This window comes from Seriola aureovittata, chromosome 1 (assembly GCF_021018895.1).
Source record: "Seriola aureovittata isolate HTS-2021-v1 ecotype China chromosome 1, ASM2101889v1, whole genome shotgun sequence".
Classification (NCBI taxonomy): domain Eukaryota; kingdom Metazoa; phylum Chordata; class Actinopteri; order Carangiformes; family Carangidae; genus Seriola; species Seriola aureovittata.
Window position 1 is genome coordinate 2,671,364 of NC_079364.1, and position 15,052 is coordinate 2,686,415.

Here is a 15,052-nt window from a genome sequence, read left to right on the forward strand (position 1 = left end):
ACTATGACGTTTTTTGACATTTTTATGGCATACTATACTATGACGTTTTTTTGTCGTTTTCATGCCTTACTGTACTATTTCATTTGATGCATTACCATACTATGATGTTTTTATGACGTTTCATGCCTTAATAAACTATCATGTTTTTTTTATATTTTATGCCATACTATACTATGACGTTTTTTGACATCTTTATGGCATACTATACTATGACATTTATTGGCATTTTTCAGCCTTATTATTCTATTTCATTTGATGCATTACCATACTATGATGTTTTTATGACGTTTCATGCCTTAATAAACTATCATGTTTTTTTGACGTTTTATGCCATACTATACTATGACGTTTTTTGACATTTTTATGCCATACTATAATATGACATTTATTGGCATTTTTCAGCCTTATTATTCTATTTCATTTGATGCATTACCATACTATGATGTTTTTATGACGTTTCATGCCTTAATAAACTATCATGTTTTTTTGACGTTTTATGCCATGCTATACTATGACGTTTTTTGACATTTTTATGCCATACTATAATATGACATTTATTGGCATTTTTCAGCCTTATTATTCTATTTCATTTAATGCATTACCATACTATGATGTATTTATGACGTTTCATGCGTTAATAAACTATCATGTTTTTTTGACGTTTTATGCCCTGCTATACTATGACGTTTTTTGACATTTTTATGGCATACTATACTATGACATTTATTGGCATTTTTAAGCCTTATTATTCTATTTCATTTGATGCATTACCATACTATGATGTTTTTATGACGTTTCATGCCTTAATAAACTATCATGTTTTTTTGACGTTTTATGCCCTGCTATACTATGATGTTTTTTGACCTTTTTATGCCATACTATACTATGACGTTTATTGGCATTTTCATGCCTTACAATACTATTTCATTTGATACTTTACTATACTATGACGTTTTTTTGTAATTTTCATGCCCTACTGTACTATTTCATTTGATACTTTACCATTCTATGATGTTTTTATGACCTTTCATGCATTAATATACTATCATGTTTTTTTGACATTTTTATGCCATACTATACTATGACGTTTTTTTGTCATTTTCATGCCCTACTGTACTATTTCATTTGATGCATTACCATTCTATGATGTTTTTATGACCTTTTATGCCTTAATATACTATGACGTTTTTTGTCATTTTCATGCCATACTATGACGTTTTTTGTCATTTTCATGCCCTACTGTACTATTTCATTTGAAGCATTACCATTCTATGATGTTTTTATGACCTTTCATGCCTTAATATACTGTCATGTTTTTTTGACGTTTTATGCCATACTATACTATGATGTTTTTTTGACCTTTTTATGCCATACTATACTATGACGTTTATTGGCATTTTCATGCCTTACAATACTATTTCATTTGATACTTTACTATACTATGACGTTTTTTGTAATTTTCATGCCCTACTGTACTATTTCATTTGATACCTTACCATTCTATGATGTTTTTATGACCTTTCATGCCTTAATATACTATCATGTTTTTTTGACGTTTTATGACATACTATACTATGACGTTTTTTTTGTCATTTTCATGCCCTACTGTACTATTTCATTTGATGCCTTACCATACTATGATGTTTTTATGGCCTTTCATGCCTTAATATACTATCATGTTTTTTTGATGTTTTATGCCATACTATACTATGACGTTTATTGGCATTTTTATGTCATACTATACTATGACATTTATTGGCATTTTTAAGCCTTATTATTATATTTCATGTGATGCATTACCATACTATGATGTTTTTATGACCTTTCATGCCTTAATATACTATGACGTTTTTTGTCATTTTCATGCCCTACTGTACTATTTCATTTGATGCCTTACCATTCTATGATGTTTTTATGACCTTTTATGCCTTAATATACTATGATGTTTTTTGACATTTTTATGCCATACTATACTATGACGTTTTTTGTCATTTTCATGCCATACTATACTATGACGTTTTTTGTCATTTTCATGCCCTACTGTACTATTTCATTTGATGCATTACCATACTATGATGTTTTTATGACCTTTCATGCCTTAATATACTATCATGTTTTTTTGACGTTTTATGCCATACTATACTATGATGTTTTTTTTACCTTTTTATGCCGTACTATACTATGACTTTTATTGGCATTTTCATGCCTTACAATACTATTTCATTTGATACTTTACTATACTATGACGTTTTTTGTAATTTTTATGCCATGCTATACTATGACGTTTTGTCATTTTCATGCCCTACTGTACTATTTCATTTGATGCCTTACCATACTATGATGTTTTTATGGCCTTTCGTGCCTTAATATACTATCATGTTTTTTTGACGTTTTATGCCATACTATACTATGACATTTTTTGACATTTTTCAGCCTTATTATTCTATTTCATTTGATGCCTTACCATACTATGATGTTTTTATGACCTTTCATGCCTTAATATACTATCATGTTTTTTTGATGTTTTATGCCATACTATACTATGACGTTTATAGGCATTTTTATGTCATACTATACTATGACATTTATTGGCATTTTTAAGCCTTATTATTATATTTCATGTGATGCATTACCATACTATGATGTTTTTATGACCTTTCATGCCTTAATATACTATGACGTTTTTTGTCATTTTCATGCCCTACTGTACTATTTCATTTGATGCCTTACCATTCTATGATGTTTTTATGACCTTTTATGCCTTAATATACTATCATGTTTTTTTGACGTTTTATGCCATATTATACTATGACGTTTTTTGTCATTTTCATGCCATACTATACTATGACGTTTTTTGTCATTTTCATGCCCTACTGTACTATTTCATTTGATGCATTACCATACTATGATGTTTTTATGACCTTTCATGCCTTAATATACTATCATGTTTTTTTGACGTTTTATGCCATACTATACTATGATGTTTTTTTTACCTTTTTATGCCGTACTATACTATGACTTTTATTGGCATTTTCATGCCTTACAATACTATTTCATTTGATACTTTACTATACTATGACGTTTTTTGTAATTTTCATGCCCTACTGTACTATTTCATTTGATACCTTACCATTCTATGATGTTTTTATGACCTTTCATGCCTTAATATACTATCATGTTTTTTTGACGTTTTATGCCATACTATACTATGACGTTTATTGGCATTTTCATGCCTTACAATACTATTTCATTTGATACTTTACTATACTATGACGTTTTTTGTAATTTTTATGCCATGCTATACTATGACGTTTTGTCATTTTCATGCCCTACTGTACTATTTCATTTGATACCTTACCATACTATGATGTTTTTATGACCTTTCATGCCTTAATATACTATCATGTTTTTTTGACGTTTTATGCCATACTATACTATGATGTTTTTTTGTCATTTTCATGCCCTACTGTACTATTTCATTTGATGCCTTACCATACTATGATGTTTTTATGGCCTTTCGTGCCTTAATATACTATCATGTTTTTTTGACGTTTTATGCCATACTATACTATGACGTTTATAGGCATTTTTATGTCATACTATACTATGACATTTATTGGCATTTTTAAGCCTTATTATTATATTTCATGTGATGCATTACCATACTATGATGTTTTTATGACCTTTCATGCCTTAATATACTATGACCTTTTTTTGACATTTTTATGCCATACTATACTATGACGTTTTTTGTCATTTTCATGCCCTACTGTACTATTTCATTTGATGCCTTACCATTCTATGATGTTTTTATGACCTTTTATGCCTTAATATACTATGATGTTTTTTGATATTTTTATGCCATACTATACTATGACGTTTTTTGTCATTTTCATGCCATACTATACTATGACGTTTTTTTGTCATTTTCATGCCCTACTGTACTATTTCATGTGATACCTTACCATACTATGATGTTTTTATGACCTTTCATGCCTTGATATACTATGATGTTTTTTTGATGTTTTATGCCATACTATACTATGACGTTTTTTGTCATTTTCATGCCCTACTGTACTATTTCATGTGATACCTTACCATTCTATGATGTTTTTATGACCTTTCATGCCTTAATATACTATCATTTTTTTTGACATTTTTATGCCATACTATACTATGACGTTTTTTGACCTTTTTATGCCGTACTATACTATGACGTTTATTGGCATTTTCATGCCTTACAATACTATTTCATTTGATACTTTACTATACTATGACGTTTTTTGTAATTTTTATGCCATGCTATACTATGACGTTTTGTCATTTTCATGCCCTACTGTACTATTTCATTTGATGCCTTACCATACTATGATGTTTTTATGGCCTTTCGTGCCTTAATATACTATCATGTTTTTTTGACGTTTTATGCCATACTACACTATGACGTTTTTTGACATTTTTATGCCATACTATACTATGACATTTTTTGACATTTTTCAGCCTTATTATTCTATTTCATTTGATGCCTTACCATACTATGATGTTTTTATGACCTTTCATGCCTTAATATACTATCATGTTTTTTTGATGTTTTATGCCATACTATACTATGACGTTTATAGGCATTTTTATGTCATACTATACTATGACATTTATTGGCATTTTTAAGCCTTATTATTATATTTCATGTGATGCATTACCATACTATGATGTTTTTATGACCTTTTATGCCTTAATATACTATGATGTTTTTTGACATTTTTATGCCATACTATACTATGACGTTTTTTGACATTTTTATGCCGTACTATACTATGACGTTTATTGGCATTTTCATGCCTTACAATACTATTTCATTTGATACTTTACTATACTATGACGTTTTTTGTAATTTTCATGCCCTACTGTACTATTTCATTTGATACCTTACCATTCTATGATGTTTTTATGACCTTTAATGCCTTAATATACTATCATGTTTTTTTGACATTTTTATGTCATACTATACTATGACATTTATTGGCATTTTTAAGCCTTATTATTCTATTTCATGTGATGCATTACTATACTATGATGTTTTTATGACCTTTCATGCCTTAATATACTATGATGTGTTTTTGATGTTTTATGCCATACTATACTATGACGTTTATTGGCATTTTTATGTCATACTATACTATGACATTTATTGGCATTTTTAAGCCTTATTATTCTATTTCATTTGATGCCTTACCATTCTATGATGTTTTTATGACCTTTTATGCCTTAATATACTATGATGTTTTTTGACATTTTTATGCCATACTATACTATGATGTTTTTTGACCTTTTTATGCCATACTATACTATGACGTTTATTGGCATTTTCATGTCATACTATACTATGACATTTTTTGACATTTTTATGCCTTACTATACTATCATGTTTTTTGAAATTTTTATGTCATACTATACTATGACGTTTTTTGTCATTTTCAAGCCCTACTGTACTATTTCATTTGATGCCTTACCATTCTATGATGTTTTTATGACCTTTTATGCCTTAATATACTATGACGTTTTTTGTCATTTTCATGCCATACTATACTATGACGTTTTTTGACATTTTTATGACGTTTTGATGCCTTAGTATACTGTGATGTTTTCATGACTTTTAATGCCTTACTATACTATGTTGTTCTTTGACTTACTATGCTATGATGTTGTATACAATGACTTATAACATATATTTGACATACAAATGACAAAAGAAGTTTGAAACCTTACTAAACCACAGATCATTACTACTTTAGCTTCAAGGAGCCACTCACACTTTCGGTCAGCTTAAGAATGTGTAAATCGACCAGGAGTTGAACTCAAAGAAGCAGCTACAAGTCCAATTTTATTGCTGGATCTAACCAGGCAGAAAAAATACAATTTTATATTAATACATGCATAGCATTACATATAAACATACCTTCATACCACAACACATACATACAACACATTCATACATACATACATACATACATATATATATATATATATATATATATATATATATATATATATATATATATATATATATATATATACTGTTACGGCAGGGTGCCCTCCTGATGTTTCTGTCGTTTCCCTGTCCTGTATCCCATGTGGCTCAGCCCAGGCTGATTACTTCATGAGATACACCTAGCCTTGGAAGGAAGGCTTTAAAAACTTTGGTCCCAGCATAAGAAGACCAGAGGCTTTCAGCGTGCGAACACCTGGTTTTGTTACGTTCTGATTTATGTGTCTTTTGTTGTTTTAATTTGGTGTCTTGTCTTTTTTTCATATGGATGTTACATAAACCCTTACATACAAATAAGTAAGGCATAAAAACGTCATGAAAACATCATAATAAAGTTAGGAATAAAGAAGTCATAAAAAGTCATAATATAGTAAAGTATAAAAAGTCATAGAGATGTCATAGTATAGTAAGGCATAAAAAGTCATATTATAGTAAGGTATAAAAAGTCATAAAAATGTCATTATAGTATGGCATAAAAATGTCATAGTGTAGTAAGGTATGAAAAAGTCATAAAAAGTAATTATAGTAAGGCATAAAAAGTCAAAAAATTATATTATAGTGAGGCATAAAAATGTCATAGTATAGTAAGGTATAGAAAGGCATAAAAATATAGTATAGCAAGGCATGAAAAGTCATAAAAACGTCATAGTAAGGTATGAAAAAGTCATAAAAAGTAATTATAGTAAGCCATAAAAATATAATAAAGTAAGGTATAAAAAGTCATAGTATAGTAAGCCATAAAAATGTCATAGTATAGTAAATGTATAAAAAGTCATAAAAACGTCATATTATAGCAAGCCATAAAAACGTCATAGTATAGTAAGGCATAAAAAGTCATATTATTGTAAGGCATGAAAATGTTATAGTATAGTACGGTATGAAAAAGTCATAAAAACGTCATAGTATAGTAAGGTATAAAAAGTCATGAAAATGTCATAGAATAGTAAGGCATAAAATGTCATAGTATAGTAAGGTATAAAAAGTCATAGAAATGTCATAGTATAGTAAGGCATAAAAACGTCATTGTATATCAAGGCATAAAAAGGCATAAAAACGTCATAGTATAGTAAGGCATAGAATGTCATACAAATGTCATATTATAGTAAGGCATAAAAATGTCATAGTATAGTAAGGCATAAAAAGTCATAAAAAGTCATATTATTGTAAGGCATGAAAATGTCATAGTATAGTAAGGTATGAAAAAGCCATAAAAACGTCACAGTATAGTAAGGTATAAAAAGTCATAGTATAGTAAGGTATAAAAAGTCATAAAAATGTCATAGAATAGTAAGGTATAAAAAGTCATTTTATAGTAAGGCATAAAAACGTCATAGTATATTAAGGCATAAAAACGTCATAGTATATTAAGGCATAAAAACGTCACAGTATAGTAAGGTATAAAAAGTCATAAAAACGTCATCTTATAGTAAGGCATAAAAACGTCATAAAAACATCATAGAATAGTAAGGCATAAAAAGTCATATTATAGTAAGGCATAAAAAAGTCATAGTATATTAAGGCATAAAACGTCATAAAAACGTCATAGTATAGTAAGGTATAAAAAGTCATAGAAAAGTCATAGTATAGTAAGGTATAAAAAGTCATAAAAACGTCATAGTATAGTAAGGTAAAAAAAGTCATAGTATAGTAAGGCTTAAAAAGTCATAAAAATGTCATAGTATAGTAAGGCATAAAAAGTCATATTATAGTAAGGCATAAAAACATCATAGTATATTAAGGCATAAAAAGTCATAAAAACATCATATTATAATAAGGCATAAAAATGTCATAGTATATTACGGCATAAAAACGTCATAGTATAGTAAGGTATAAAAAGTCATAAAAACGTCAGTATAGTAAGGCATAAAAAGTCATATTATAGTAAGACATAAAAACGTCCTTGTATATCAAGGCATAAAAAGTCATAGAAATGTCATATTATAATAAGGCATAAAAATGTCATAGTATAGTAAGGCATAAAAAGTCATAAAAACGTCATAGTATAGTAAGGTATAAAAAGTCATAGTATAGTAAGGTATAAAAAGTCATGAAAATGTCTATTATATTATATTATAGAACGGCATAAAAACGTTATAGTATATTCAGGCATAAAAAGTTATAAAAACGTCATCTTATAGTAAGGCATAAAAACGTCATATAAACGTCATAGTATAGTAAGGTATAAAAAGTCATAGAAAAGTCATATTATTGTAAGGCATGAAAATGTCATAGTATAGTAAGGTATGAAAAAGTCATAAAAACGTCATAGTATAGTAAGGTATAAAAAGTCATAAAAATGTCATAGAATAGTAAGGCATAAAAAGTCATATTATAGTAAGGCATAAAAACGTCATAGAAATGTCATAGTATAGTAAGGCATAAAAACGTCATAGTATATTAAGGCATAAAACGTCATAAAAACGTCATAGTATAGTAAGGTATAAAAAGTCATAGAAAAGTCATAGTATAGTAAGGTATGAAAAAGTCATAAAAACGTCATAGTATAGTAAGGTGTAAAAAGTCATAGTATAGTAAGGTATGAAAAAGTCATAAAAATGTCATAGAATAGTAAGGCATAAAAAGTCATATTATAGTAAGGCATAAAAACATCATAGTATATTAAGGCATAAAAAGTCATAAAAACATCATATTATAATAAGGCATAAAAATGTCATAGTATATTACGGCATAAAAACGTCATAGTATAGTAAGGTAAAAAAAGTCATAAAAACGTCAGTATAGTAAGGCATAAAAAGTCATATTATAGTAAGACATAAAAACGTCCTTGTATATCAAGGCATAAAAAGTCATAGAAATGTCATATTATAGTAAGGCATAAAAATGTCATAGTATATTACGGTATAAAAAAGTCATAGTATAGTAAGGTATAAAAAGTCATAAAAACGTCATAGTATAGTAAGGTATAAAAAGTCATGAAAATGTCATAGTATAGTAAGGCATAAGAAGTCATATTATAGAACAGCATAAAAACGTTATAGTATAGTAAGGTAAAAAAAGTCATAGAAATGTCTTAGTATAGTAAGGTATAAAAAGTTATAAAAGCGTCATCTTATAGTAAGGCATAAAAAGTCATATTATAGTAAGGCATAAAAATGTCATAGTATATTACGGTATAAAAACGTCATAGTATAGTAAGGTATAAAAAGTCATAAAAACGTCATAGTATAGTAAGGTATAAAAAGTCATAAAAACGTCAGTATAGTAAGGCATAAAAAGTCATATTATAGTAAGACATAAAAATGTCCTTGTATATCAAGGCATAAAAAGTCATAGAAATGTCATATTATAATAAAGTATAAAAATGTCATAGTATAGTAAGGTATGAAAAAGGCATGAAAATGTCATAGTATAGTAAGGTATAAAAAGTCATAAAAATGTCATAGAATAGTAAGGCATAAAAAGTCATATTATAGTAAGGCATAAAAAGTCATATTATTGCAAGGCATGAAAATGTCATAGTATAGTAAAGGTATAAAAAGTCATAAAAACGTAAGCCATAAAAACGTCATAGTATAGTAAGGCATAAAAAGTCATAAAAAGTCATATTATTGTAAGGCATGAAAATGTCATAGTATAGTAAGGTATGAAAAAGTCATAAAAACGTCATAGTATAGTAAGGTATAAAAAGTCATAGTATAGTAAGGTATGAAAAAGTCATAAAAATGTCAGAATAGTAAGGCATAAAAAGTCATATTATAGGAAGGCATAAAAACGTCATAGTATATTAAGGCAAAAAAAGGCATAAAAGCGTCATATTATAGTAAGGCATAAAAAGTCATATTATTGCAAGGCATGAAAATGTCATAGTATAGTAAAGGTATAAAAAGTCATAAAAACGTAAGCCATAAAAACGTCATAGTATAGTAAGGCATAAAAAGTCATAAAAAGTCAAATTATTGTAAGGCATGAAAATGTCATAGTATAGTAAGGTATGAAAAAGTCATAAAAACGTCATATTATAGTAAGGTATAAAAAGTCATAGTATAGTAAGGTATGAAAAAGTCATAAAAATGTCATAGAATAGTAAGGCATAAAAAGTCATATTATAGTAAGGCATAAAAACGTCATAGTATATTAAGGCATAAAAAGTCATAAAAACGTCATATTATAGTAAGGCATAAAAATGTCATAGTATATTACGGCATAAAAACGTCATAGTATAGTAAGGTATAAAAAGTCATAAAAACGTCATCTTATAGTAAGGCATAAAAACGTCATCTTATAGTAAGGCATAAAAACGTCATAGTACAGTAAGATATAAAAAGTCATAAAAACGTCATAGTATAGTAAGGTACAAAAAGTCATAAAAACGTCATAGTATAGTAAGGCATAAAAAGTCATATTATAGTAAGACATAAAAACGTCCTAGTATATCAAGGCATAAAAAGTCATAGAAATGTCATATTATAATAAGGCATAAAAATGTCATAGTATAGTAAGGTATAAAAAGTCATATTATTGTAAGGCATGAAAATGTCATAGTATAGTAAGGTATGAAAAAGTCATAAAAACGTCATAGTATAGTAAGGCATAAAAAGTCATATTATAGAACGGCATAAAAACGTTATAGTATATTCAGGCATAAAAAGTCGTAAAAAACGTCATAGTATAGTAAGGTATAAAAAGTCATAGTATAGTAAGGTATAAAAAGTCATGAAAATGTCATAGTATAGTAAGGCATAAAAAGTCATATTATAGAACGGCATAAAAACGTTATAGTATATTCAGGCATAAAAAAATGTAAAAAACGTCATAGTATAGTAAGGTATAAAAAGTCATAGAAATGTCATATTATAGTAAGGCATAAAAACGTCATAGTATATTAAGGCATAAAAACGTCATAGTATAGTAAGGTATAAAAAGTCATAAAAACGTCATAGTATAGTAAGGCATAAAAACGTCATTGTATATCAAGGCATAAAAAGTCATAAAAACGTCATAGTATAGTAAGGTATAAAAAGTCATAGAAAAGTCATATTATTGTAAGGCATGAAAATGTCATAGTATAGTAAGGTATGAAAAAGTCATAAAAACGTCATAGTATAGTAAGGCATAAAAACGTCATTGTATATCAAGGCATAAAAACGTCATAAATACGTCATAGTATAGTAAGGCATAAAAAGTCATATCGACACCCTCTTAAAATAATGGCCTAAGTCATTTTTTCAGGTTTTTCAGGAAACACAAAAAACTCAACAAAAGAGTCACACTTTTGACATAGGCCATTATACAACCGGGGGTAGAATTGCATGTTCCCCTCAACCGAGGATTCAGGCGATTTTACCAGAGGTGGCCAGCATCATGAGGGGGTGATTTAGGCAAAAAAAACATTTTTGTCAAAACATGACTTAGGCCATTATTTTAGGAAGGTGACGATATTATAGTAAGGCATAAAAAGTCATATTATAGAACGGCATAAAAACGTTATAGTATATTCAGGCATAAAAAGTTGTAAAAACGTCATAGTATAGTAAGGTATAAAAAGTCATAGAAATGTCATATTATAGTAAGGCATAAAAACGTCATAGTATATTAAGGCATAAAAACGTCATAGTATAGTAAGGTATAAAAAGTCATAAAAACGTCATAGTATAGTAAGGCATAAAAACGTCATTGTATATCAAGGCATAAAAACGTCATAAATACGTCATAGTAGAGTAAGGTATAAAAAGTCATAGAAAAGTTATATTATTGTAAGGCATGAAAAAGTCATATTATAGTAAGGCATAAAAAGTCATATTATTGTAAGGCATGAAAATGTCATAGTATAGTAAGGTATGAAAAAGTCATAAAAATGTCATAGTATAGTAAGGTATGAAAAAGTCATAAAAACGTCATAGTATAGTAAGGTATAAAAAGTCATAGTATAGTAAGGTATAAAAAGTCATAGAAATGTCATATTATAGTAAGGCATAAAAACGTCATAGTATATTAAGGCATAAAAACGTCAAAGTATAGTAAGGTATAAAAAGTCATAAAAACATCATAGTATAGTAAGGCATAGAATGTCATAGTATAGTAAGACATAAAAACGTCATTGTATATCAAGGCATAAAAAGTCATACAAATGTCATATTATAGTAAGGCATAAAAATGTCATAGTATAGTAAGGTATAAAAAGTTATAAAAAAGGTCATATTATAGTAAGGCATAAAAATGTCATAGTATAGTAAGGTATAAAAAGTCATAAAAACGTTATAGGATTTTAAGGCATAAAAACGTTGTGGCATTGTAAGGCATAAAAAGTCATGAAAACCACACAGTATAGTAAGGCATAAAAATTCATTTAAAAAAAAGTCATATTATAGTGAGGCATAAACGGTTTTATGCTTTAGTATACTATTATCTATGACATATATATATATACACATACATGACATACTGTATATGTCCCTATATCAAGAGTGATGTTACCATATGTGTCACTTTTCAGGGGAGTTATTCGACATGTGGACTGGACTTAATGACAAGGGAAAAGTGTGGAACCTGAGTAAACCCCAGATCTGAACTACTGTAGCTTCAAGTGGTCACTAATACATTTGGTCGCATTGACAATGTGCGAATCGACCAGGATTTGAACTCAGAGAATCAGTCCAAAAGTTATTGCTGGATCTAACCAGGTAGAAAAAATACAATATTACATACAGACATACAGACATACATACATACATACATACAAAATAATTTTAAAAAATGTAATTATAGCACCTTTCATACATGAAATGTAGCACAAAATGCTTTACAAAGACATGAACAATGTATATGTACATACCATTACATACATACATACCTATATACTAGTGATCGACCGATATGAGTTTTACAATGGCCGATGCCGATATATAAAGCCTATCTTTTTTTTTTTTTAATCTGATAAAATACAAGAATTTAGTAACAATAACACATAAGACACAATATTGCTGAACATTTATTGAACACTGTTGTTTGCATTATCTACAAATAGATCTGCAGTCTGTCTGCAGTGCACTTATAGTAAACTATAACTATAATACACTTACAGGTAAACTTGTAAAAAAAATGTATGAATGAAAAATAAATAAAGTTTTCGTGCACTTGAGAGAGAACAAAAAATTGGAAACTTACATCATTAAATAAAATAATCAATATTAGTATTATGCAGAATAGCAGCATCTCTTTGTTTTCTCTTTGTCTCAGTTAAACAAAGTTACTCAGTAGTCCCAGTTTATAGTCCCAAAATGTAATGCAGGAAACAAAGTTTCTCAGCATTTTCACCACTGAGCCTGTTACTTTTCTTCTCATAAATGGTCCGAATCTCACTGAATACTCTCTCGCTGGGAACAGAGTCTCTGTCTATAGCGTCTGCATAAATTCTTTGTTTAATCGGCCTCGTGAGCATTTTAATTGGCCGATGCAGATTATGAAAAAATGCCATTAACCAACCCGATTAATCGGCTCGATCACTAATACATACCATTACATACACACATACCATTACATACATAAACACACACACACGACTGCTGAAAGTGTCCCTGTCAGAGAATGTTGCTTTGGATTCAGTGACTTCATCTAGCATATGTTTAATTTTTTTTAATTTTTTTATTTAGTACAAGAATTCACTATCACTTCCTGTTTACTATGTACCATTGGATGTATTGACAAGTATCAATAAATTACTCTGAGACTGAAGAAAACTTCATCATAGAAAAGAGACTTATGGATTATTTATGGATGTTCAAGATGGACATCAGAGATAAAGATATCCCTGGAAAGTGAAAGTTTCACTGAATCTAAAAATATGTCTATCATGTCAATATTTTCAATTTCACTGTGTTATAACTCAAATTTTTGACATGAACAGCAGCCATCAGGTGCTGCAGAGCCGAATTACATTTTGGACATGCCAGAAATCCAGAAATACATCCGATCGTCCAGGAGTTAAATCATTGATCGCTGTGACAGCCCCTTTATTTAACTGCATGTCAACGATCAGGCATAAATTTGTGATTGAATCCATACAGTGTCTGTCTGGTTTGACAGTTTGAGACCCTCTGGAATATGGTCCAACTTTTCTTAGACACTTTAATGATCCTACCAAAAGTAGGACCTGCGTAAATCAATTTTAGTTTAGAGAGGTGAACACTGACCTGGCTCCATTCTGTAGGTGACCACGTTCTCTGGTCGGTTCATGATGTTCACGAAGGCCTTCAGCGCTCTGTAGAAGGGCTGAACCTGGTGTAAGGGAAGGTCCAGCACCGAATCTCTCGTGGCGTTGTTGTAGTTTATCCTCGCAAGTCGCCCCTCGGCATCAACGCTGCTCAGAGACACGAGGGAAGTTTTACAGTTGAAACAATGATTAATACACACACAAAAATGTAATTTAAGTGATTAATTAATAAAAACATTTTCTGTTGATCCACTAATCATACTGTAAACTAATTGTTACATCTTTTTTCTCTAGTTCCAGTATCTCCAATGTGGTGCTTCTGCTTTTTTCTTCTTTCTTGCATTAAATATCTTTAAGTATTGAACTGTTGGTCAGACAAAACAAGCAATTTAAAGACGTCACACCTTGGGCCCTGGCAAATTCTATTTTCTGAAATGTTATTATTGATTGATTCATCAAGAAAATAATTACTAGATTCATCAATTATGAAAACATTAATTGGATCCAGTCATTTGACCCAGAAATGATTTGAAAGTCCTAATTCATTTATCAGACATATTGATTAAATACCATCGTTTCTACCAATTAGACCCAAATATGGTTGTTAAACATCTCAGAACAACACGATGAATATTATCATGCAGCCATGACACTCCTCTGTGAAGGTTTTCCACATGACTTTGGAGAGTGTCTGTGCACATAATCATCCTGAACAGCAGATGGCAGCGTCCTATTTCAAATAATCACATAACCTCACACTGCTGAGATATACCACTGCATCTTTCATTTTTAATGCTGGTCATTTTAATTTTTGCAAGTTCTGAAACTTTGTTGTA

The 15,052-nt window shown here is 29.2% G+C and overlaps 1 protein-coding gene across 2 annotated transcripts in view; it reads right to left on the minus strand.

Annotated features, from left to right (window-relative positions):
* bbox1 (butyrobetaine (gamma), 2-oxoglutarate dioxygenase (gamma-butyrobetaine hydroxylase) 1) overlaps positions 1 to 15,052 on the minus strand; it is a 42,582-nt gene that overhangs the window by 4,701 nt on the left and 22,829 nt on the right. For both annotated transcript variants that reach the window (XM_056377789.1, XM_056377797.1), the window contains exon 7: positions 14,197 to 14,363. In XM_056377789.1, the coding sequence (XP_056233764.1) occupies positions 14,197 to 14,363 (167 nt within the window). The remainder of the gene's footprint in view (positions 1 to 14,196; positions 14,364 to 15,052) is intronic.